Below are 24,932 nucleotides of genomic sequence, written 5' to 3'. Positions count from 1 at the left end.
GGTTGAGGTGGTGGAGGGGTAGGAGAATTTGAATACGAAACTGGAGGATGTTGGCACCGGAACTGGAGAATCTAGCGCAAAGCCACCGGCGATGATGATTCCCGGTCAGCCTGCGACGTCATCCAAGAGCCTCACAGCCTAAGAACTCGACCGGAGCTTCACTGCCTATTTCGATGGCGTGTGCAGCTTCTCGACCGAAGGATCCTTGAGGTCGACGACGACGGCCACTGAGCCAGCACACTGATCGGAGATTAAGAGTGAGGTGCGTGCGTGTGTGTGTGTGAGAGAGAGAGATCTGAAAAAGTAAAGTCAATGAAGACGTGCTGTTGATAGGGGCTGGTGGCATGATTTGTAATTTATTTGTTTTTGCAGTCTAAAAGCGTCGTGTCACTGATGGTTTGGGTAAGTGGGCACAAACAAAAGTAGGTGGAGCGTTTGGGGAAATGTTGGGTCATTTTTGGGTAAGTGGTCACGGCCCCATATATATATATATATATATATATATATATATATTATAAATTTCCAAGAATTAATGATAAAATATGTTTTGAAGTGTAATATTTATGGGGGTTTCACTTTGCTTTAAAATTGGGTGGAATTGGTCGTGTTATTAGAAGCAATTCTGGCGCATTTCTAGCTGCTTTCTAGATCCATTCCTTCAGATTTGCATGTTTGAGTTATGGGCTCTCCTTGAAGCCATTCAATCTGCTGCTGCTTTACACCATGATAAGGGAGAGTGATTGCTTGCAACTTGTTAATGCTATTAACAATCAAGAAGATGATGATCCAGTTGACTGTATCAAGATGAATTTTGACTAACATCATCTTGACTGTAACAAGATGAATTTTGACGGAGCCTGTGATGTTAGTCATTCTGATACAGTCAGAGCCTGTAATTTTGACCATACAAAAACTTAGAATGACTAACATCACAGGCTCCGTTAAAATTCATCTTGATACAGTCAACAGATGATGTTAGTCATTCTAAGTTTTTGTATGGTCTTGTATTTATAAGGAATATCCTTTTAACTGATTTTAATAGTTAGTTTAATGAAATTCTCTTTTAAAAAAATATTTGTTTTGAGATTGATAGATATCCACGCCACTCACCCATTTGTAGCTAATTTGAACGCCTTCCATTGAAGGGGAAAAAAAAAAAACCAATTTGAACGCCAACTGTTTTTTTTTTTTTATTGGGGGAGGTTGCGTTAGATAGTTAGCAACACACACGCCTTTCGGGGGGTATTCCAGTAGAGCCGGATTAATTCCTTCCAAACGCTATGGGGCATTAAACACTCATTAGCTGGCCACCAAGGCCTCATGGGGATTCCAAAACCAGACTAAGGGTTCCATACTGGGACCTTGTACCACCCCAGTATGCCTAGTGGTTTGAACGCCAATTGTTTTGATATAAATTTTTTATAAACGATTTAATGACTTTATATTATTGTTTTTATATCAGCTGCTAATGTTAATCTGTACGTTCTACAAAATATATGTGCCGTGCCGGTGCTCTCTCTCTGCCCCACCATTTCTCTTCCCTCGCAGCTTCCTTGTCTTATATAACGTATCGCTGGGCTTTGTTTTTTTTCCCATATAGAGGTCAAAGCGAAGCTCACACCTGCCAGAACAACTCTTTGAAAACAGAGAAGAACTATCTACTATCTTCTTCTTCTTCTTCTCTAGCGAGAGAGAGAGAGAGAGAGAGAGAGAGAGAGAGAGAGATGGAGGGAAGAGAGAACAGCCATCATCCTCTGTTGAGAGGTGGCAGGAGTAGCAAGTTCAGCCATGGCTTCTCCGCAGCTCAAATCCGATCACTTGCTGCCATGTGTGAAGCTCTCATACCTCCTCTGCCACTGGGCACCGATGACCAAGCCCTTCACTCCTTCTACAAAGCTTCTGGGTCTGAGCCTCCTATACCAGATGAGGTCAATTTTGAATCCTTTACACTTCATGCAACTGCTCCAACTCATTCATTTATTTATTTGTACGTTTATTCTAATTGGATTGGTGATGAACTAATAAAAAGCAGGTAGCAGATTTTATAATGAAGGGGAGTATACCCGAAGCTATGGGAGTACTTTCCTTTTTCCTGAAGGTCTTGTCCTACAGATTAGGGACTTTACTGGTTTGTGGGTATCCTTGCCTCGAAAGTAAGTGGCCTTTCGTTCACAACTTTGCTGAAATGTCTTTGGAGAAGAGAGAAGAAGCTCTGCAGAGATGGTCAAAGGAAAAGCGTCTGATACCTCTAAGACTGTTGTTTTTGGTGGTCAAGATCTTCTGCTTCTACTGCTTCTTCTCCAGGGTAAGAGTAATGTACCTGATTCTGACCCCACCATAACCATTAATCTTTTTTCTTTCTTTGTCCTTGCTAATAAGTAATCATATAGATTTCAAAAAAAAAAATCATATAGATTTCAAAGTCTCAAAACTTGATGGGGTTGATGATAAGGTTAGCAAAAAGACAATCTTGCCATTCTGTTTGATGCAGATGTGTTCACTTTGATTGGTTTCAGTTAAAACTGTTTTGTTATTTTCCTTTTGTTTTTCAAGTTTCAAATCTTTCTTCCTCCCTTCTCAAAAAAAAAAAAAAATCTTTCTTCTTCAGTTCTTGTTCTTGAAGAAGAAGAGCTTTTTTTGGCTAGTTTAATATAGTTTATTATAGCCGCTCAGAGGTTAATTTACTTTTTAACCTGGTATACTGTTTTCAGTAATTCAGTTGGCTCAAGCGGACTTGTAGTATGTGTCTGTGGGTACGTGGTTTTCAATGAGTTGACATCTGGCCAAAACAAAAAAACACAGGTCGATGATGTGATCATGTCGTGGAGTTCGTTAACGTCCTTTAGATTTCAAATAGTTGCTCTCGCTTAAAGATTCATAGTTAGGTGAGGAAGGGGGACCGGAATTAGGTGTTCTCTCTGTATGAATTTTGAATTTAATGTTTGGTACTTGAGAATCGGCCGTATGCGTATATTTCTATCTTCATAAATCTTTATTTAAGATTAAAGCAACTCTAACAGTTTTCTAAATATTGATTTTTCTTTATTTTAACTAAAAATTTGGTTGTTTTGCTCCGATAAATTCTCTATAATTATCCATAAAATAGAGATAGTGATGAGAGAAAAAATAAAATTCTCCATATTTACAGCAAATCTGTAAAATTTTAGGGAAGAATTATGGAATCTGTAAAATCGAGAATCGGTTGGAGTTAGAGCTGAAATATTTTTAGAGATCTTAATTTTTGCTTCCCTAAGCTGTTGGAAATGCTCTTACATGTGACTTGTTTTTCACTAAATTTGTAGTTGCGAGAATTTTAGTCAAATCTGATTTAGATGGTTGATCTAAATGGTTTGCATATTTATATTTGATCTAGTATGAGAAATGAAGTTAAAAAGAATGTGATCCGCATAGTTTATCGTGTTCTTTGTTTTCGAACTTAATTGAGGCGCTTTCTTCTTGCCAATTGGTTGCAGATTGTTAAAGATTCAGAGAACCCGTCATGGAAAGCGATAGGATACAATGTAAACAAGAGAGAAAAGTTGATCAAAACTCCCAAGGAGAGACCTCTTGAGAAGGGAATCGTAGAAACCATGACTAAAACCGACTCTACTCTCATTGAATCCCTCACCAAGAAAGGCATTGAAGTCACGGACAGCGCAGCTCATCCAAAGATCCACAAGATCAAATGTGATGTTGTCGTTGTTGGCTCTGGTTGTGGTGGAGGAGTTGCAGCTGCAGTTCTAGCACAGTCGGGCCAAAAAGTAGTTGTCCTTGAAAAAGGGAACTACTTTGTCCCCAAAGACTATTCTCTTCTAGAAGGTCCTTCCATGAATGAGCTATATGAATCTGGTGGAATCATGGCATCAAAAGATGGGAAGATGATGATATTGGCTGGCTCAACAGTTGGGGGAGGCTCTGCTGTGAACTGGTCTGCATCTATCAAAACCCCGAATTCTGTTCTTGAAGAGTGGTCTGTGGATCATAAGATTCCACTTTTCGGTAGCCCTGACTATCAATCTGCAATGGATGCTGTGTGTAAGAGGATTGGCGTTGTAGATAGTTGTACTGAGGAAAACATGCAGAATCAGATTTTAAGAAAAGGGTGTGAGAAACTTGGTTTGAAAGTTGATTCAGTCCCAAGAAACTCCTCAGCAGATCACTACTGTGGTTCTTGCAATTACGGTTGCCCAACTGGAGATAAACAAGGGACTGATAGAACTTGGCTAGTTGATGCTGTCAAATGTGGTGCTGTGATTTTAACAGGTTGCAAAGCTGAGAGATTCATAATCGAAAATGACTATCAAGGAGGTACAAGCAGGAAAAGATGCCTTGGAGTGCAAGCAATATCTTTGTGCAAGAACATAACAAAGAAACTTCAAATTGAGGCCAAGGTGACAATTTCAGCATGCGGGTCTCTCTTGACACCTCCTCTAATGATCTCCAGTGGACTCAAGAACCCAAACATTGGCAGAAACCTCCATCTTCACCCTGTTCTGCTAGCTTGGGGGTACTTCCCCGAACATTCATCAGAATTTAAAGGCAAAACTTTTGAGGGTGGAATCATCACTTCACTCCATAAGGTTGTTTCTGAAGACAACCCAAATGTCAGAGCCATTGTAGAAACTCCAGCACTAGGGCCTGCCTCATTTGCCACTTTAGTCCCATGGGTTTCGGGACTTGACATGAAGGACAGAATGGCCAAGTATGCAAGAACAGCTCACCTTTTTGCATTGGTCAGAGATCAGGGCTCAGGAGAGGTCAGGGCGGAGAACAGGATCCACTACAGATTGAACAGATCAGACAAAGAAAACATACAAGCTGGGCTTAGGCAGGCTTTGAGAATATTGATTGCTGCAGGGGCTGTTGAAGTGGGTACATACAGAAATGATGGGCAGAGAATTGTGTGCGAGGGGACTAAGAAGGAGGATTTGGAAGAGTTCTTGGACAGTGTAATCGCAGTAGGAGGACCGAGAACAAAAGGCGAGAACTGGACAATGTATTCTTCTGCACATCAGATGGGGAGTTGTAGAATGGGTGCTACTGAGAAAGAAGGAGGGGTTGATGAGAATGGTGAGAGTTGGGAGGCAAAGGGGTTGTTTGTGTGTGATGGAAGTGTGCTTCCAACAGCTGTTGGTGTCAATCCCATGATTACTATCCAATCCACAGCTTATTGCCTTTCCAAGAAGATTGCAAATTCATTGAAGAAGGAAAAGTTCATGGTTGATTAGTAACTCAAAAGTATTGTTATAAGAAAATAAGTCATGTAGTAGGAAGGATGGCATGACAGATTGTATTTGGTTCCATTTTCAAGTTCAACTTGCATGTACCCGATTGTTCAAATTAGAAAATGCAAATGTTGTTCTTGATTCATGCTTGATAGAAATTAGTATCATCTCTTGATAATCCTCTTCCAAATGAGCATACATAATTAGCAAAGTAAAACTTCTACCTGTACTAACCAAGGGAATATGCTCTATAAAGTTTCAGGACAATGCAAGATGAGATAACTGAATAACTGTCGACAGACAACTAAGATACTGTAAAGAGTAGACCAAAATGAAAAGCCCAAGCAAACATGATGTCTGCAAAGAAGTGATGATAAGAATCAATATCATTTTAAAGAAAGCTGCATTATTGAAATTTCGCTGACAACCGATACAGCCTCAAAACTACTGTTAAAAACAATTTCAATTTTGCTTGAACTATGCAGATTCAGATTCCGTTTTATGTAATGTCATACATAAAACACAAAGGGAGCACATCAGTGTCTCCAACAAAAAATGAGAACCATATTCAGATATTCTGGTAAAGGGATTTATCTCCTTATTTTGATATTGCCTCAACAGCTTTCTTAGCAGCATCATCGAGATCTTCTGCTGTGATCAATGTCATCCCACTTTCCTGCAGAGCCATTAGCAAACAATAAAGTTTGTTATATACCTTCAGAATTCTTTTCATAGCTGACATTGTTTATTTATTAACTATATCAAATTTTAAACTAAATACCTTCAAAATTCTCTTTCCTTGGTCAACATTGGTACCCTCAAGACGGACAACAACTGGTACTTTTAGTTGAACCTTCAACAAGGATGAACAGAAGTTAGTGCTTAAGGCAACAAACTTGTTCAGAACTGTCTAAAGGTAACAAGATCCAATGAATTAAAGTTACAAGTTCAAATAAGAGGAAAGTTCTTCTTTCTTTAACAAAGGAACTTCATAAAAACTACATATACATTTCAGAGACAACTAACAAACTTATTCAATCTCCTTGAATACCGAATTTCAAAATTTATAACTCCATTTTTGATTGAAATGAAAGTCACAAAAAGAGCATGAAACAAGCAGGGACTGATGACAATTAAAATAAGAAAAAATTGAAACAGCCGGAGACTATTCACACCTGTTTAGCTGCATTGACAATTCCACTTGCAATCACATCACATTTCATTATTCCACCAAAGATGTTCACCAAAATGGCTTTAACTTTGTCATCTGAAGTCAAAATCTTAAATGCCTCAACAACCTGTTGCACATAAATAATAAATTAAGACAAATGTCAATTTTCTAAGGATTTTATCCCACTTTCATTTCCTATAGTAGGAGGGGAAAAAAAATTCCTAACATGCATGCATGAGCCCATCAGAAAAAGTTAGCACCTTAAACCTGTTAAACTTGTTACCAAACCACTCAAACCCAAAGTCGCATTGGACAGGAGAAACAGAAAAAAAGTCGCACATACTTGGCTAGAAAACAGATCCCGATACTGAAGAAAAGAATAAAGCTAGATATAAACAACTTTCTCAACAAATCATATAGCACTATCATTACCTGGCCTTCAGACGCATTCCCACCTACATCTAGAAAATTGGCAGGAGTTCCTCCATGTAGTTTAATAATATCCATTGTAGACATAGCTAAACCAGCACCATTCACCATGCATCCGATTTCCCCATCTAAACCAATATAGTTTAAATCTGCTTTGGCAGCAGCCACCTGTAAGAAGGTAAAAGCACCATACACATTGATTATATAAAACATAATATTGTTATCTATCACAATTACCACTTGCACTATATTTCCATACATTTTTATAACTTAAACACGGGATGTCTTATTGCACATGCATCTGTATCATTTAGCTGCCCTTGGTAGCATTTTAGTATTATTAAGAAGTAAGAACTAGGAATACTATAGTCAATTGACATTTTAAGGGAATTGTAAATGGTACTGATAAATGGGAGCCAAACATCCTCTTTCTAACTGTGGAAATCAGGGATGCATATTAAAAGTTGACCCAGGTTTGAAGAGGGCACATCCTGAACCTGCCCAACCCATATCATTGTAACTAGAAAATTGGAATTGCATGTGAACAGTGCTCAAAACACAAATGTTCACTAAATTAGGAATGCAAATGCATATAAGACAAAAATATTTATAAAGCCAACAAAGACAAGCAAAAATAGGAAAAAAAGAAAAAAAAACTTTAAATACATGAAGAAGGCCGAAAAGTAAAATAGGAAGATGAGTTTGGTAAGTGGAAATAAAATGCAAAGGATGGTAACATTGATTCTCTTCAAAACCAAACATATCCATACCTCTCGGGGATCCTCCTGTGTAGGATCACGGAGGGCAAAAATTTCTTTCTGACGAAAAGCGGCGTTGTCATCAAAGTTCAACTTCGCATCAGCAGCTACTAGCTGGTTATCAGCAGTCTCTGCAAGTGGGTTGATCTGTCCCAAAAAAATAAAGGTTAAGAGATTAAGTTGAGTTCAGTTGATCTGTCCTATACCAGTAAATACTGAAACCTAGAAGTTTAAACTCACTTCCAACAGTGTGCAGTCAGTCTCACAGAACAGATTATATAATTTCTTCACTTGTTCAATTGAACTATTTCTATCAGCCCCTTTGAGAGCCAAACCATCAACAACCTTTGCAGCATCTTCATCTGTAATTCCTTTGAAAACATCGATAGGTACCTGTCAACAACAGAACCAAAAAGATAAAAACAAATTAAAAGAAAAAACTATAATTACAATATATGAAAGGTAGAAGCAGTTGCTAAATGATTGAGTATTTGTTTAAAGGATGACAAATTGACAACCTTTACTATCATATCAGGGAATTTCTCAGCAAGGTCTTCAATGCTCGTTCCTCCCTTTGCGCAGGCAATAATAAGCTGGAAAACAGAATAGCAATCACACTTTTGATATTTGTTAACATTTAACAAAGATCTAGGAAAAAAACCAGAGTACTTTGCAGAAATTAAAAGATAATAAAATCAGTATGAGAACATACGGGACCAGCACTTTTGCGATCCAGAGTAATAGCAAAATACATTTCGTTGACAAGCGACAATTTTTCACACAAATACACCTGCAAAAGAAACCATATTATTTAGAAACTAAAGATTGCAGTGGTGATGTATCCCTTCAAGAAAACTAAGAGAACTAATTTACACGTCCTTACTTTAATCCCCAACTTTTGAATTATATCAGACATCAGTATTTGAGAAGATATCTCAAGTTAGGAAAACAATCTGTAGACTTTCAATTTCAAATTACTTTGTTACTATTCTTCATATTAACTGTACAGTTTTTCTCATCATTCATACATATGACAAGTTCACTAATTTAGCTATAAACATATGCCAGAAATGTTGCTAGTAAGAAAATAAGAGACAAATTTATTCAGTAAAAGAATATTTATAATGCAATCACCAATCGATAAAGAACCCATTTCTATGTTTTTCTAAACAAGAATTGAAATTCAATATGTAAATAGCCTACGAGTTAATATACATGCCCAACAAGAAATACAGAGTAATGCCAACCTTGCTGACAATTTTTCCCTCAGCACCTGTTTGTTTTGTAACAAGTATCTGCCCAAGCATCTTCCCTGCAAGAAGTATAAAAGTAAACAGGATCATTCATACATATCATTATATCTAAAACATGTATTTATCAAATAGAAATATGCATGTTTTTCAAGGCATCGGGAGTTCACATGGGATGAGTGCTAGTCAGTCTATAGATGCATTGCTATTCCAGTCGGTAAATTTAACGAATGTGAAAAACAATTTTAACGCCAAAGGAAATAACAAGATAAGCCAGGAATTTTGAATGCATTACAATATAACAAAGACAGCTTTCAGTACCAGCGAGTTCTTCAACTTGGTCAGCCTTGACAATGTGAACACCGCCCTTGAGACCATTTTTAAATGTTCCCAAACCTCTTCCACCAGCCAAAACTTGGCTCTTAACCACCAACTGCATCAAAATCCAAGTTAGCATTGCTTCTGTTCATCACTAAGCTACTTTCTTAAGAGAAAAGATTACAAACTTGCAGTGTTCTACCAATTCAAAGCCGAAGAAAAAGGCAAGTTCTTTGCTCAATTTTACCAGCAATAAAACAGGAGAACACTTCCAACGTCAACACAACTCTGAATACTCTAGTAAAATGAATGTGAATTTCGAACTATTACCTCACTTTGATTGGGGAAAACACTCTCTATCACCTTCTTGACTTCATCAACACTACCGACGGCCACACCTTTGGGAACATTGATCCCATATTTGCTCATCAACTCAGCCCCCTGATTTCAACCACAACAAAAATACAATCATCCTCAAAATTCCAAAAATCTCACACAGACACATAATCCAACAATTTCTTGACACCACGCGAAAGAATCATAACCAAAATGCCACACATACCTACAATTTATAACACAATTAACAGTTTTCTTGTCCTAGAAGAAAAAATTCGGAACGAAAATTTTCACTGATCACTGCTACTCTTAACTTTACACAACTATATGACTTAATCAAACAAAGTCTCTCAATTTTCTACATCATGCAAACGAAATACTAAGAGAAACTAATCTAAAATTGAAAACGAGTGGCTTCTGTGTTTTCCGCAGATTCTGGAGGACTAAAGCAGAATCAGATCGGGTAGATATGAGAGTCAAAGCGCGAGTGAGAGAGAGAGAGAGAGGGAGAGACCTGGTATTCGTGGATGTTGAGGCGGCGGAGCTGTTGCTGCTGCCATTTTCCGGCGATGGAGAGAGAGCGAGAAGTGAGGTGCTTGAGTAATCCTCTCACCATTGTTCGGAGCTCTGAGAACCTAGGCCAACAACAACCACCACTAAGATATATATATATATATAGAGAGAGAGAGAGACTGCGTTTGCCGGAAGCAGAGGTGCGATTTGGGCCTTGCTCAGAAATCAGAAAAGAAAAAGAAAAGTAAAAGCTAAATGGATCCCTAGCGTTTGCTCCTCTTCTATTTTTTTTATTTCTATTTTGACCCCCTGCATTTCAAGTATTTCAGAATCGAGTACCGGCCCATCTTTTCCTACTCTTTCTTTTTTCTTAGTGGACTTTTTTTTTTTTTTTTAATTTTATTTTATTTTATTTTTTTATAAAGGGGTTTGGAACTCAGCTTAGCCGAGAGGCTCAACCGCACAACCGATTTCATTTATTAAATTAATATTAAAATTTTGCATGGGGGGGACATAAAACCTGAACCCCGAGGTACAGTAGAACTATTACAATAATCATCGTAGAGTACATTCTGAATAATAGTACGAGTCTCATCTAACCAAACATCATCAATAAAAGATAAACTAACAAGGTGTGCAAGCCTATGTGCAACACCATTTGCTTCACGGTAAATATGTCAAATTTCCACATATTGAAAAGTAGTTAAGTACTCCTTACAATCATCAAAAACCCGACTTACCTCCGAGAAATTCTTCTCCTCATTCTTGAGTGCGGCAATCAAAAGGGCAGAGTCACTTTCAATTTCTACTTCCGTCCAACCTTGGTGTCTACTAAGAAGAAGACCAGCTCTACACGCCTCAGCCTCCATATTAATAGCCGAGTGTGCGTGCAGAAAAGGTCTAGCAATGGCTGCAATACCCGTGCCCAAATCATCTCTGACCACCACACCAATAACTCCTTCACCACTATCCACTCTATAAGCACCATCAATGTTAATTTTGAGTCTACCGTGCGGAGGACATTTCCACTTGGTCAAAGGACGCTTCTTCTTGCTACTGGCCTTCGGATGATATTTTTGAAAATCCTCCAAACTTTGTCTACACCACTGAAGCATATGCATGGGTTGGAAACCCCCCCCCCCCCTCCAAACTAGGTTATTCCTTTCACACCACACAATCCAAAGGCCATGAAAAAATACTCAATCTGATCAAAGCATAACATGTCCATCATGTCTAGGACCCACCCATTCAAATTACATGCAACGTGATTCTTGGCCTTTAGCTTCAAAGGACCTAAGATCCAAAAACTTTGCAATGCTTCACATTGTTTGAACACATGCATTCCAGTTTCTACTTCCTTATGACAAAAGATGCAATTAATATCCACCATAGGAATTTTACGTAGAGATAAAGCTGACCTTGTTGGAAGGACTCCATGCAAGAGACGCCACACAAAAACCTTGACTTTTGGAGGCAAATTAGTTTTCCAGAGTTGTCTCTAGTAGTGACGCAAAGGACCCTCAACAACCTCAGATGACGTAGAAGCCACTTCCACCCTCTTTAGGGAATTACAATAAACATGGTACCCACTCTTAACAGAGTACAATCCCTTCGTATCAAAATGACACACTAGTCTATCAGTTGCATGCTGCAAGCTTAATGGAATAGAAGAAATTTTACTAACCTCCATCTCTGTGAATAATTCATTCATTATCTCCAATAACTACTATTTCTCATCTGCATCAATAATATCCGCCACCTTCCAATCCTCAGTACCCTCCATGGTAGGTGAAAACGGTCTAAACGAGCTGGGGAGAGGTAGCCATGGATCCCTCCACAGGGAGATCTTCGAACCATCACCAACATGAAATCTAACCCCCTTCCTCAATGCTTCCCTACCAGCCATAATGCTCCGCCACGTATATGATGCACCCTTCTTTAACTCAGCCTCTATGAATGAGCAATTAGGATAGTATTTTGCTTTCAACAACTGAGCAATTAAAGAATCCGGTCTATGAATGAGCCTCCACCCTTGTTTTGCTAGAAGAGCCAAATTGAAGCAATGCATATTCCGAAACCCCATGCATGCTCCAACTTAGGCCTACACAACTTTTCCCACGAGAGCCAATGTATCCTCCTATCACCTTCCGACCCTCCCCACCAAAAACGTGCCAGAAGTTGGTGCATTTCATTACACATATGTTTAGGTAACTCAAAACAGCTCATGACATATGATGGAATAGCTTGAGCCACCTCTTTAATCATCACTTCCCTACCAGCCATTGAAAGAGTCTTTTTTCTCCACCCTTGAGTTCTACCCCGAATCTTCTCATTCAAGAAAAAAAAGCCTCCTCCTTGGAATAACTAATTTCAAAAGGCAACCCAAGGTATTTGTCATGCTTTTCAACTCTTGTTACTCTAAGCATCGAAGCAAGCTCTTCTTGGAACTCTAACTCAACATTCTTACTAAAAGAGATACAACTTTTTTGGTAGTTCACCTGTTGCCCCGATGCAAACTCATAATCTTGGAGGATTCCCTTTAATGCAATACAGTCTTACACCTCTGCCTTGAAAAAAATAAAAGAGTCATCGACAAAAAATAAGTGACTGATGCTCGGTGCTCCCCTATAGATTTCCACCCCATGCAGATTATCCAAGTCCTCAGCCTTGACAATTAACTGTGAAAGAACCTCCGCACAAAGAAGAAAAAGATAAGGTGATGCCATATTTTTCTTTATTATGGTGTAGAAGAAAATAAAATTATATCTGCTATAAAGGAAAGCTAAAGTTTGGTGTTAAATACTTTCATTAAATCATGAAATATGTCTACAATAATCTTTGGAATAAAACCAAATATATATCGACCTAGCTCTGCTAGGATTTACTCGAAGGCGACAGTCTTCGACAAAATTCCCAAATCTGACCGGCAGCGGTGATCCTTCAACTGATGGCTCCCGCGTCTTCCCTTTGTTTGTCTGGTTGGTTTGTGGGCGGTGGTGGCGAGGGTGTTCTCTGGCGTGCCTGTCTGTTTTTTCCTTACAGTTTTATTCTCAGTCCGAGGGCCATGTTGGATACTGGTCATTGGCTGTTTCTGATGTCATCATGTGGGGGAGACAATCTGGTGGTGGATGGTTTTGATTAGGCCTCATCATTTAGCCCTTCGACCCTAAGCCCGCCCTAAACCCCCCGGCCAGTAGGGCCGAAGCCCTACCCGGCCCTTACATTAGGGCGGGCCGGCCCTACCCTTTCTTAAATATGGTAGGGTAAGGGTCATGCAAATGAAGCCCGGCCCTACCCTACGGCCCGGCCCAATTGAGCCCGTAAGGGCCAAGCCCTACCCTAAAATTTATATATTATTTTTATTATTTTCTATTACATAGGCTTTGTTTTCTTTAACTATTATTTTCCTTAATTGTTACACAACAATTAATATTGATAGATTTAGAGAGATAGTTAATTGAATATAACCACATTAACTAAATTAATAAATGTTATAAGTTAATTTCTATATATGTGTGTGTGTGTATTAAATATGATCAACAAAAAACAATGAGTCTTGTATTACCTATATAATCATTTAGCCACATTTTGAGGAAAAAAAATTTTGGTTATACAAAATAAGGCCCTTTTCGGCCCATTTCGGCCCTAGCGAATCAGGCTTTCGGGCGGGTAAGGGTTAACATATTTAAGCCCCGGCCCGACCCACCAAGCCCTAAATTTTGTTGACTTTGACTAAACCCAGCCCGGCCCATGATGACCCCTAGTTTTGATTGAGGAACTGACAGGAGTCGTCGAGGCTGGAAGGGTGGTAAGACCCGATCTCGGGTGTCGAAGGCGGATCCGGAGCGAGGAGCGGCAGTGACGGATTGTGCTGAGCCTTCATCGTCGATGCTTGCAGAGTTCCGGCACTGGGCATGGGCTGCACTTGGTAGAGGCACCGGTGCTGGCGTTGGTGGCTGGAACTCTAAGATGAGGGAGATCGGCGATGGCGTCCAAGCTGATTAGGCTGCCTTGTCCTCCTACTGGGCTGATTGTTGTTGGGCTCCTTGATCTGGGCTCCCCGAGTTTGGGCATCACACGGGTGGAGGTGACTGTGGGCTAGTATTTGACGGTCTGACAGATTGGGCTATCTGGGATTCCAACTGGGCTGTGGATTGCTTTTGGCTGGAATGGGGCTCTAGGGCCCATAGTACTATTTAAATTTTGTTTGGATCACAAAAATCAGAGCCTTAGTTAGTTCCATTTTATGTCTGCTTTGAGGTTTCTTGGTTTTTGTTAGAATAATGGTGCGTGAACTTCCTAAAAGGTGAGTGTACTCGGGATTTTTTTGGATGTTATTCTACTAGGATAGGGTTCCATAAGGTTCTGAGGAATGATTCTTTTTATCGACCACATAGGAGTGTTTCGTTTTTGTACTGCTTACTGAATTTCAATGAAATGGCTGACCTATTTCCATAAAAAAAATTATAAAAAAAAAATTAAAAATCTTTGGAATAATAAAAGTTCATGATGAAATTATTTATTAGGGTTATTATGATAAAATAAATAAATGGATTTCTCCTAATCTCATAACAATCATCACTATGGAAATGAATTTCCCTTACCAGATTAACAAGGGCCATGTAAAGGAAGGGGGTCTTAGTGAGAAAAAAAGATAGAGGTTAAGGTAATTTTGGTACTGCAGGTCTAAATGAAAGAAGGGTGTAGTGAGAGAGAAGAAGAGAGGAAGGGGTATCAGAGGAAAAAGTGGCCAAAAAAAATTGTGGGATGTGTTTTTATGAAAAAATGGTGTGTGAATAAAAAAAAAATTCAGGGAAGAGTCTAAATAAGCAGAATCGCAACAATAGTCACTATAAAGTCGGGATAGCTAACTGGTAAATCTTTAGTGCCACCATGACTTGGAGAATAAAAGTAAGGTTGACTTTGTAACGGGGTCATATATATTTTGATCAACAAGTCTTGTTATTTCTCCCTAGAAAATTTGTCAAAATAGGAAAACAACTAACGTACTGTGTATAGCATACCTCACTGAGTCAATAAACCTAATTTCTAGTACTCAAACCTAACTAATTAAATCTAATTTTGAACAATAGGAGCAATCCAAAATTCGTGTTATTCTTGGCTGCAAGGATGGTATTATAACACAGCAGCTGCAATGTTCACAATATTCACACATGCATATATGGCCCGACTGGTAGATCGAAATAGCTGATCACAAAGTCAGAATGACAATGTGCACGTACATGTATATATAGCCAGAATCAATCACGACGTACCGTATGGGTATACGTATACTCACTTTCTTATCCTGTCAATTGAATACATGGTATGTATTATGATAAGGCAGTTAAATACCTAATCTATTTGTGCTCCATACCATAATATGTGGCTAAGAAAATGAAACTGATAATATTCTATTACGGCTCTCACTGTGACTACAAATTAATTAAACAAGCAAAAAGTCGTCCTGCCAATCCTTCTCTCCCTCCATAATAATCAGTACTTAGTCGATCGATCCCCATTTACATAGCCTGTTGGAGTTTGAACTATTGTCTTATACCGGAAATACGAGAAACAAAAAAGAAAAATGGCTCCACAAAGACAATTATTCTCGTTCTGTATTTTTAGTGTCCTCTCCTTTAGTACTATAACTTCAGGCTATGGTGGTACTTTGCCAGATAACAAACCAAGCACTCAGCGCTTCGCTCCTATGTACTCATATAAATTGGGTAAATCGGTTCCCCAGGAGGCCGGTCCTGAAAGGTTCTCCCTTCACACATTGGGTAGCACACTGCAATCAAAGCGGATGGTGACTAATCCTTTTCATCCCATTCACAATGTGAGTGGCGCACGACCATCAACTCCGGCTCCGATTAGCGTTGATAAGTTTGGAGCTAAAGGGATTGATCATACAGATGACACAAAGGTACACGTAGTAAATTAATTAACTGCTAGTCATGCACATATGTGCATGTACGTCCACATGCATCTTTGAATTAATTAATATGAATACTTTATGTGATCGAACGTTTGTATATCGAACCCTGTATTGATGAATGTTTGTGCAACCTACTGAACCTAGACATGGTGTTTAATTTTGTTTCTATAAGTACTATATGTTTCAGGCATTTCAGAAGGCGTGGCTGGAAGCTTGTTCCTCCAACGGAGCGGTGGTTCTTCTGGTGCCGCCCCACAGGAGCTATTTCGTTAAGCAATTCACATTCTCAGGCGCGCAATGCAAATCCCATATTACAATGCAGGTAGTAGAAACAAGATTCTTTTGTTTGTTTTGGATGTGTGTGTATAATTTAGCTTCTTATCAGTAAGGGAAATGAAATTTCAGATCCACGGAACGATAATGGCATTTGAGGATCCGAAAACCTACCATTTTCCAAATAAAAGTAAGCAGCAGTACTGGCTTACCTTTGAGAGGGTTCAGAACTTGGTGGTTGAAGGTCCTGGAACCATCAATGGCAACGGAGAAAAATGGTGGCAAAGCTCATGCAAACAAAACAATATAACTCGCACGCTGGTGGTATGCAATATATACTGCTAGCTATAGCTATATATTGCGAACCTAAATTTGATATTGATATATCTTAATACTTAATATTTTATGTTACATACTTGCTTCTGAGTCATCTTTTTCATTTATTTGCAGCCCAATTGCAATAACGACGCACCAACTGTACGTATCTTCATTTTCTTATATATGAACTCTCAAATTATAGACAAATATGAAGTAAATATATTAGAAGTAATAAGTGTAAATATTAATTGTTTAAACCAAGCCTTATTGGGATTAGAGGTTAGATTAAAACATCGAGAATCACATGTCAGAAAATTGAAGAGTCATCCTAGAGGGTAAGGAATATATAGAACCACACGCACTAATGCATGTCGAGACTTTTTGTTAAGACCTCATTCCTGTGTCTCTTTTCGGATGCCTAAAAAGGGCAATATCGACATGTTGGACATGTGTGTGTGGAATCTGTTCACCGCTGCTCCACGACAAATTGTAGCTCCTCGTCTATCCTTGTAATAAAAGGTGGGGATATACCCTTGATGCAATACCATTTTACATTTGAAAATTATGAATGCATTGGCTGAATGCAGGCTGTAACCTTCAAGACGTGCAATAACTTGACAGTGCATAATCTGAATTTTGAAAAGGCACAGCAGAAGCATGTTTCGTTTGAAAATTGCACTGATGTTAAAGCTTCCCGTCTTAGAATAAATACATCAGAGGCTAGTCCCAACACTGATGGAATTCACGTTACAGAAACCAAGAACATCGACATTTCAATGAGTCGTATAAGCACAGGTATAGATGTTATCGTGGTAAAGGATCATGGATTAAAGAAACCACATGTATTATACGTTTGTATGTCTAAACCTATGTTGTTGTATATTAGATACGTACACAATCTTCCTCTCCAACACCTTTTTTTGGGCTGTACGTAGGTGATGATTGTATATCCATTATGGGAGGATCCCAGAATGTTTACGTCGCAAACATAGCTTGCGGACCAGGCCATGGAATCAGGTTTTCAACTTTGATCTCCAACTCTTTGAAAAGAACGTTTTGGACAAAAGTCGAACCTAAGATTAACAACCAAACGTGGACATATAAGGAAAAATGACTTTAGTATCGGGTTTACCTTGATCATGTGATAATGTCTAGTGATGCATCTAATAAATTGCATGACATGCAATGTTGGTCTATGGTTTAGCTGTTGGGCAATTTTGGTCATGGGATCTAGCTAAACTAAATGAGGGGAAAAAAAAAACACGGCAGATTCTAAGCAACAATTCGTGAAATTAACTCATGATTGACCATTTTTGCGTGATGTATTGAAGATACAGAATATTCCCAATTTTTTAATAACATTGTACTTTGCTGGGGTGCAACTCTGCAATCTCTACTCGTCTGTGGAGTTTTGTTCGAAGTTTTCCCCGAATTTCTCACCACAAAGGAAGTATCAATGGTACTAATCCCGGTTAATTCATTCAATTTGATCGATATCACTGTGTATCAGCATTGGTAGCTTGGGAAGAGGTGGCTCAGAAGACCATGTTTCCGACGTAACAGTCTTTGGATCTAGGCTAACTGGAACCATGTATGGAGTGAGGATCAAGACATGGCCGGGAGGGTCAGGGTATGCAACCAACATCACATTTCAGATGATACAGATGGATAATGTGACCAACCCCATAATCATCGACCAAAACTACTGCGACACTGCAACCAAAGTCATCAACGGAGAATGCAAACCACCACCACTGCAGGTAGGTACGTACTTCATTAATCAATGAATAATGACCTCATCAATTCATTAAGTGATTAATTTGGTTAACATTGTTATGCAGAAAAACACAGCAGTTAAAGTGCATAATGTTATGTACCAGAGCATAAATGGGACAGTTTCTAAGGACGGCCAAGCCATAGTATTTAATTGCAGCAGTGTTCCTGGTGGTGCATGTGAGAAGATTGTGCTGGACGATGTTAGACTTGAGAAAGGAGGAGCTGCTGTATGCAGCAACGTCAAACCGACTTACAGCAGAGTAGATTTGCCCCTCAATCGATGCCCTAACCAATAATAACAAGTTGGAGCTGTAGTATCAGTTTCTCTACTTATTTACTTAATTGTTGACCGGGTTTAGAATCCTTACCTTAAACACACCCTGGAATCTGATTGATTTATGTACCAATAATGCATTGGACTGAATAAATTAAGTTTCTAAATCTAATGTATAAAGCAAACTCCACCTTAGAATGATTAAACTTTTGAACTTCCTATATGTAAGGAAAAAAAAAACAGTGCATTAATCTAATCTTGATCAGCTAGGGTTGATCAATTGTATATGTAATAGCAGCTAGGTCAATTAGATCACTCACTGCCAATCGTGAGTTTTACTTATATTTTCTCAAGGACGTACATATATAAGATTTTAAATCCTAGCTTTCTATTTTATTTTGGGCGAAGTCAAACACCATACAATAATTTAAATCAGGGATCGATAGAGTACACCTCCTGTTTTGCAGTTGAATGCAATGTTCTGTCAAGTCGATCCCATATGATCGTGTATGCAATTGTTGATTCTGTATATATATATATATATATATATATATATATGGAGAGGGGGGGGGGGGGGGGGGGGGGGGGGGTGGTGGTGGGGGTGGTGTATCTAACTAGGGGGGTGGAGGGGGCAATTGTAGGAGCACAAGCAAGCCTTGAAAGGGGGCTCGGATTTGCAGAAACCACGACCTTGGGGAAATTTCTGGGAGCAGTCTCGCTTGCAAGTTTCATTAGTTGTACAGTCCCACGATGTTATGCACCTGAAAGGCTCCCCTATATTAGGATCCCCTTTGTAGGGATCCTCATCATCATCGTCATCTTTACACACCACCACTCCATTTTCACGAACTGCATCAGTAAAACAAAGACACATAGTCAGTGCGCGCATATCGATCTTAAACCAACCTAGCTACTGATATAATGGAACTACTATATCTTAACCAAGGGAAAATTCAAATATGGCATCGACCTGATGCGAGGAGTAGGATAGCGATGATGAGGAGGATCAAGAAAGAGGTGAAATGAAGCTTTGTGATCATTTCTAATATACTTACTTCTGCTAGCTACTCAGGTTTTGGGTGCCATTCTTCTCTAGGTCTAAGCTTATTTATAGGCTTATAACTATTAGTGCATGCTTTGTTCGTATGAGTCATCGAGCAGTTCTACACGTATCAACTACCTCACATTGATCTTGATTTGTTATTAACATGTATTGTACGTCATAGCTAGACTTGGAGAGAATTGAATTGTAACGCATGCAACTGCCCGCTCATTCAAGGCATGCTCTACTAGCTATTAGCCTATGAATACGCTTAGTTGCAGAGAATGATAATAGCACCAAATTAAAGAAAGAAATTGATCGACTAGCTAGCACAAATCAGTAAAAATTAATAAATGTATATTAACTAGTGCTGATGTGACTACAAGACTATGAGGAGTTGGATCAGCAGTTCACGGCGTGTAATCGCATCCTATTCCATGCCCCTGTTTTTCTGATTTTGGAATAAATCCCACCCATAATTTCTACTTATCACCTATATCCTTTTTCACTAAATCCGACTTCAGTGTTGAGCTGTATACTAGAGAAACGTAACACAATTGCATACTCAACCCAACTCCGATCCTTATTAACCTTCGAAGTAGGGCTGTCAATTCCGACACGACCCGATAACACGACTCGAAACCCGCACTAAATAAAGCGGGTTGAATCCACACGATTAAAAAGCGGGTTGGTGGTGGGTCAACCCGCCATGACCCATTTAATAAATGGGTTGGCTACGGGTCAACCCACCAACACGAAGTGAACCTGTTTAACCCGATTGTGCTATGTTTCTTCTTGAAATTTTGGACGTTCTGATTATTTGATCATAGGATTAGACAATTTGAAATATTTCACTTTTTAATTATTCGATTTAATTATTTATGAATTATATATAATTATTTTCGTCTTGTGGAGTTTTTAGTGAATTTAATCAATTTATGCATTTTTTTAGTTAAATGAGTCTCATTGTTAACGCTTAAATGGATCATTTTGTCTAACAAAACACGACCTATTTATTAAATGGGTTAAGCGGGTTAGAAACGAGTAACCCGTTTAATAAATGGGTTGGGTTTGGGTTTAAATTTTTGACACGATTATTAAATGGGTTGGGTTTAGGTTTATATCTTGCTACACGACAAATACCTTGACCCGACACGACCCATTGACAGCCCTACTTCGAAGTTTGGCCTATCAACTCTCCGTCGCTGTTGCCGGCCATCCACCAGGTGACTCGGGGCATTTACCGGCAGTGTAAAGGTTAACTTGTGGTTAAGCTACTTTTTCGATCAATAGGTAGCACATTTTAAAAGAAGAGATGAGCATTAACCGGGTTTAATGAATCAATGTGAGAAGAGTTTCTCTACGAAAAATATCGAACAAAAGAAGTAACTCGTAAATTTATTGAAAGGTTTTAAAAATAAGAAAATAAAAGGTTACTGGCTAGTTCCTTTACTGCCAGAATCAAAAACAGTGCTTGGGTTTATATACATATATGAAGCTATTAACCTGTTGTTTTTGACTTTTTGTGTGTGATCAAACATTGGTAGGGGAGTTGTATATGAATATGTTGCCTACGGGAGGAAAAGGAGATCGAAGGAAGAAGAAAGAGCTGGTATGAAGAAGTATATTTGCCATATCCCCTCACAAAAATGTAATCACCTCGTGATAATGATCTGTTGAGACTAATTTTCCAAGTCTAAACATATATATGATTCTAGATAGTGGAAATGCAATCAGAATCTGTGAACTGAATATAATATATCATATAAAAGGTCTGAAACAACCAAATATATGATTCGCCTAAATGTAGAGACCATATCGAATGTTTTCCGGACTTTTTGCTTCAATTCAATATTACAAAATTGCACATAATTGGTTAGCTAATTGATCTGTAACTGAAAGTTTAAAGCCTTAAAAGCACAGTACAGAGAGCATCTCAGACATCGCATTGCCCCTCTCCTCATTTCATTTCATTGATCTGTAAACAGACGTACGTTTTTTCTTCCCCCACCCACAGCCTAACCCCTTGAATATGAGGTGGATGAGAATTCATCCGTTCAAGTATGCGATCGTGATAGCGATAATCTGTGAAAACTAACCAATCAGGAGTCGAATTAGCCATCTTAAAGGTGAACTATGGAGAAATAAGAAATTCTCCAACAAACCTTGGAGTCAATCGGTAGCTTAGAATCTCGGTCAAGATGAACAATAAACTACGAGAAGAATCTAAACTGATTTTCAAGTAGGGGCAGTATTATTTGGGGGGTGACATTCACCAAACGCACAGCTTGATGTACCTGTTGGCAGTTGCTGTTGGGGTTGCTTGTTTTACTAGTTTAATCATATAATCTATAGTAGAATCTGTATAGTGCAAAAACCATAACATTAAACAGTTGCAATAAGGGCAAGAGCAGAGTTGCAAAAAGGGGACTGATCTTATTGCATTTGATGATGCATCTTATACAGTAATTCCAATCCATGCAATACCTCATGCCTAGCAATCATAGACGCACAGGCAAACTAGCTTTGTTATGTGCCTCGAGAATGCAGGTTCCACAAACCTTATACTTGTTCTTGCACACCTCGTTGCACTCTTGATCATTAGTACAGTCCCATGATGCTACACATACAGGTTGCTCATCACCGGATGATCCACATACCCAGTTTTGCACTGCCACAATGAAAACAAACAAATACGGAGCACTAATAAACATCAGATATACATGAGTAATGAGCTAATCAACTAAGCAGGGAACAGAATTTGATAACAGTAAGAACAACAGTCAAATTGAGAAGGGAGGGGGGGAGAGAGAGCATAAAAACTGAATTAAAAGAATTTTCTTGAGCCTATACATTCAAATAGTATAAAAAGGCTAACGTGTTTAAGCACATTCTATTGTGAATCTGCATGTATATAACTACATATAAAATTATAAACTACACTATATGACCATAGGAGGGAATGATGAAATTAAATATGGACCTGCAGCTGCCATGAGGAGGACAAGGAAAAAGCAAGAGATGGTATGCTTTGTCTCTCATTCAAATAAACCTAACTTTTCAACTCTAATTTGTAGGTTGCTGCTATTCTCTAATTCTAAAGCCTATTTATCAAGTACCGGCCTAGTAATTGTGTATTGATATAGTATTGATATGATAATAACTTTTATATGTGGTCCATATTCTAAATAAATTTAGTAGTGCCAATTGATTCCAATTGGAATTCCCCATATAAATAAATGCATGCAAGATTCTTGTATAAGACCTGACTTTATAGGACTTAGCACCATTAGGTTCAGGATTGACAGAAAAAGACATTTACATTGGTACACTATCATCATCATCGCCACATAAACAAGAAGGGGTGAAAGAGCCAATCCCATAAACTAGTTCAGGGTATACATTGGATATAACACTCATTCAAAGTCAGTATCCATGAATCAGCTGATTTTACCTGCAAATACAACCTAGTCCCCGGTGTTGCATGCTGCCAACATCTGAGCAACCCAATGCTCTCTCACGGTCTCACGAGAACATAATCCGCAGTCTGGATGGCCAAAAAGCACTAGGTCACATATTAAAAGTCTCAAAGGCAGAGCTCATACTCCAGCATACAGAAGCAAAACAAAAATAAATCTTAGTGGGTGCCGATTTAGTACCAGAATGCCACTAGTATGGCAGAGTTAGCTCCTTCACATCAATCCAGGACGGCCTCTTTGCATTGTAGTAGAAATGCGCAATCATGGCAACCAATTCGTCCGCCGTCCGAATCTCTACAAAAACTTGCATAAATAAGAAACTCGCAAACACCCCAAGTTTTGATTCTGAACAACAAATAACAAATCAATATCACCAATCTCACCTTTCTCTCTGTACAAGATCCTGTTCCCTCTCAGAAACAAAACCTGAGGACAGTCTCTAACCTTCAAAGCATAGGCCAAATCCCTCTCAATATTCATGTCTATCTTCACAGACTGTTCAATCAAAACACACCAATTCAACCTAAAGGTAACATCTTCACTAACATTTACGAAAATTCGCAACAAAATCAAACCGAAAAAAAAACTCATACCCTGGGAGGCAGCCGATCTTTGGCATCCCAATACACCTTGACAGCCTTCTCAAGCTCCTTCAAAGCCTTCCAATTCTCAGCTGCTCTGTTATACCTCTCGAAAACAAAGACAATAAGCGGACTGGGATGAAAAGCAAAGCTTTCCCACTCCAAGCAATTAATCTCCTTGACCCAATTATCCTCAACCTCTCCTTCCCAATCAATCTCAACCCCATTTTCATCCACCACGTTCCGAATCGCGTGCTTCTCAAAATACTCCGACGCCCTAATCCCCCACCCCACCTCCGCATCCAGCGGCCAATTCTCCGTCTCCTCCTCCACCACCGCCGTCTCCTCTCTCTCACTCCCCTCGTCGCCGTCGTCAACGGCGGAAGCTTTCTCCTTCATCAATTCTCCCTTCTTCTCGAAAATCTCCGGGTTCTGCTCCTGGATTGTCTTAAACGTCCGGTTGAGTGTGTCCCTCACGTAATCCTGCACCGCCGCCGCCTCGCTCCTCCGCCCGCGCCGGGTCTTCCTCGGAATCGTGAAAGGCTGGTCTTTTTCTCCGCCTTCGTTTCCGCCGGCCGCGGTTTTCCGGCGACGGGGTTTCGGCTTGGCTCGGTCCGGGTCGGGCTCCGAATCGGACTTTCTCGACACGGCGAGGCAAGAAAGGGATAACGGAGCGCGGGTACAGAGTAGGGAAGGGCCGTGCAACATGGGTGGGTGACAAATTTGAAGGCGCAGCATTTTTTGTGGTGGCTTTCGAATCAGTCTGAGTGAGCACACCAGGTGTTTCTGGAAATACCCCAAGCTATTTTCAGCTATGAACAAAAATACTGGGTTTTTCTTTCTTTTCTTTTAATCGCCAATAATGTTCATCTGATTAGATACTAATCACGAAATATTGCTCAATCACCACCGTTGGATTTGTGTTGACTTAGTTTTATTTTCCACCGTAATATCTACATTGAACGGGCAATTGAGTATAATTTTTATCATCAAACAAATACTACTACAGTAATCGCCTCGATGAAACCTCATTTTTCTTTTCCATCTTAACTATAGCTAAAATTTTATGATATTTCATAGTATTAAACCTTTTAGATTTAGAAATAGTTGTGTCTTATTTAATGAGTTAATCGAGATTCTAAACTTTTAATACTCCGAAGACCAAAGTATTGTAAACACCTCATTTTCAATCTTAAAATTTTAATACTTTAAATTACTATATACAACCTTAAACTTAAAATTTTAATATTC

At 39.1% G+C, this 24,932-nt stretch overlaps 4 protein-coding genes across 12 annotated transcripts; 2 read left to right on the top strand and 2 right to left on the bottom strand.

Annotated features, from left to right (window-relative positions):
- The first annotated feature begins 1,559 nt into the window (after positions 1-1,559).
- Positions 1,560-5,370, top strand: LOC112169098 (long-chain-alcohol oxidase FAO2). Its single transcript, XM_024306051.2, has 3 exons — positions 1,560-1,928; positions 2,033-2,305; positions 3,474-5,370. The coding sequence occupies exons 1-3, from the start codon at positions 1,725-1,727 to the stop codon at positions 5,226-5,228; spliced, it is 2,232 nt and encodes a 743-aa protein (XP_024161819.1). The 5' UTR covers positions 1,560-1,724; the 3' UTR covers positions 5,229-5,370.
- A 232-nt stretch (positions 5,371-5,602) lies between these two features.
- Positions 5,603-10,249, bottom strand: LOC112169100 (succinate--CoA ligase [ADP-forming] subunit beta, mitochondrial). Its single transcript, XM_024306052.2, has 12 exons — positions 10,002-10,249; positions 9,482-9,592; positions 9,155-9,266; positions 8,831-8,895; positions 8,296-8,373; positions 8,102-8,176; positions 7,824-7,976; positions 7,596-7,730; positions 6,829-6,993; positions 6,401-6,523; positions 6,007-6,078; positions 5,603-5,901 (listed from the first exon to the last, which is right to left on the bottom strand). The coding sequence occupies exons 1-12, from the start codon at positions 10,101-10,103 to the stop codon at positions 5,824-5,826; spliced, it is 1,269 nt and encodes a 422-aa protein (XP_024161820.1). The 5' UTR covers positions 10,104-10,249; the 3' UTR covers positions 5,603-5,823.
- A 5,537-nt stretch (positions 10,250-15,786) lies between these two features.
- LOC112171515 (polygalacturonase) lies at positions 15,787-18,601 on the top strand. Its single transcript, XM_040508575.1, has 8 exons — positions 15,787-15,926; positions 16,126-16,260; positions 16,344-16,535; positions 16,662-16,688; positions 17,117-17,324; positions 17,465-17,546; positions 18,040-18,289; positions 18,371-18,601. Exons 1-8 carry the CDS (start codon positions 15,807-15,809, stop codon positions 18,599-18,601), a joined length of 1,245 nt encoding a protein of 414 aa, XP_040364509.1. The 5' UTR covers positions 15,787-15,806.
- A 3,365-nt stretch (positions 18,602-21,966) lies between these two features.
- On the bottom strand, positions 21,967-24,615 carry LOC112170555 (thioredoxin-like fold domain-containing protein MRL7, chloroplastic). Of its 9 annotated transcripts, none has more exons than XR_005801633.1 (5): positions 23,694-24,615; positions 23,484-23,595; positions 23,281-23,394; positions 23,076-23,186; positions 21,967-22,324 (listed from the first exon to the last, which is right to left on the bottom strand). XR_005801633.1 is itself a non-coding variant. In XM_040508352.1 (4 exons), the coding sequence occupies exons 1-3, from the start codon at positions 24,417-24,419 to the stop codon at positions 23,291-23,293; spliced, it is 942 nt and encodes a 313-aa protein (XP_040364286.1). In that variant the 5' UTR covers positions 24,420-24,615; the 3' UTR covers positions 22,981-23,186; positions 23,281-23,290. The 9 variants fall into 9 exon arrangements, 3 of the variants coding, with proteins under 3 accessions (XP_040364286.1, XP_040364284.1, XP_040364285.1); XR_005801632.1 differs by having other exon boundaries at positions 21,967-22,292; XR_005801630.1 differs by having other exon boundaries at positions 23,076-23,168; positions 23,694-24,609.
- Positions 24,616-24,932: the final 317 nt, after the last annotated feature.

Source organism: Rosa chinensis, chromosome 6 (assembly GCF_002994745.2).
Source record: "Rosa chinensis cultivar Old Blush chromosome 6, RchiOBHm-V2, whole genome shotgun sequence".
NCBI classification, from domain to species: domain Eukaryota; kingdom Viridiplantae; phylum Streptophyta; class Magnoliopsida; order Rosales; family Rosaceae; genus Rosa; species Rosa chinensis.
This window is presented reverse-complemented; position numbering and strand designations above follow the sequence as displayed.

Excerpts from the sequence above, each read along its gene's own strand:
- LOC112169098 (XM_024306051.2), top strand. The coding sequence starts at position 1,725 with ATGGAGGGAAGAGAGAACAGCCATCATCCTCTGTTGAGAGGTGGCAGG. Across the intron at positions 1,929-2,032 it reads AGCCTCCTATACCAGATGAG|GTAGCAGATTTTATAATGAA; the intron begins GTCAATTTTGAA and ends AATAAAAAGCAG. Across the intron at positions 2,306-3,473 it reads TCTACTGCTTCTTCTCCAGG|ATTGTTAAAGATTCAGAGAA; the intron begins GTAAGAGTAATG and ends AATTGGTTGCAG.
- LOC112169100 (XM_024306052.2), bottom strand. The coding sequence starts at position 10,103 with ATGGTGAGAGGATTACTCAAGCACCTCACTTCTCGCTCTCTCTCCATC. Across the intron at positions 9,267-9,481 it reads TTTTCCCCAATCAAAGTGAG|TTGGTGGTTAAGAGCCAAGT; the intron begins GTAATAGTTCGA and ends ATTTTGATGCAG. Across the intron at positions 7,731-7,823 it reads CTGACTGCACACTGTTGGAA|ATCAACCCACTTGCAGAGAC; the intron begins GTGAGTTTAAAC and ends TTTTTGGGACAG.
- LOC112171515 (XM_040508575.1), top strand. The coding sequence starts at position 15,807 with ATGGTGACTAATCCTTTTCATCCCATTCACAATGTGAGTGGCGCACGA. Across the intron at positions 16,261-16,343 it reads AATCCCATATTACAATGCAG|ATCCACGGAACGATAATGGC; the intron begins GTAGTAGAAACA and ends ATGAAATTTCAG. Across the intron at positions 18,290-18,370 it reads GCAAACCACCACCACTGCAG|AAAAACACAGCAGTTAAAGT; the intron begins GTAGGTACGTAC and ends ATTGTTATGCAG.
- LOC112170555 (XM_040508352.1), bottom strand. The coding sequence starts at position 24,419 with ATGCTGCGCCTTCAAATTTGTCACCCACCCATGTTGCACGGCCCTTCC. Across the intron at positions 23,596-23,693 it reads AAGATCGGCTGCCTCCCAGG|TCTGTGAAGATAGACATGAA; the intron begins GTATGAGTTTTT and ends TTGATTGAACAG. Across the intron at positions 23,395-23,483 it reads GATCTTGTACAGAGAGAAAG|AGATTCGGACGGCGGACGAA; the intron begins GTGAGATTGGTG and ends AAGTTTTTGTAG.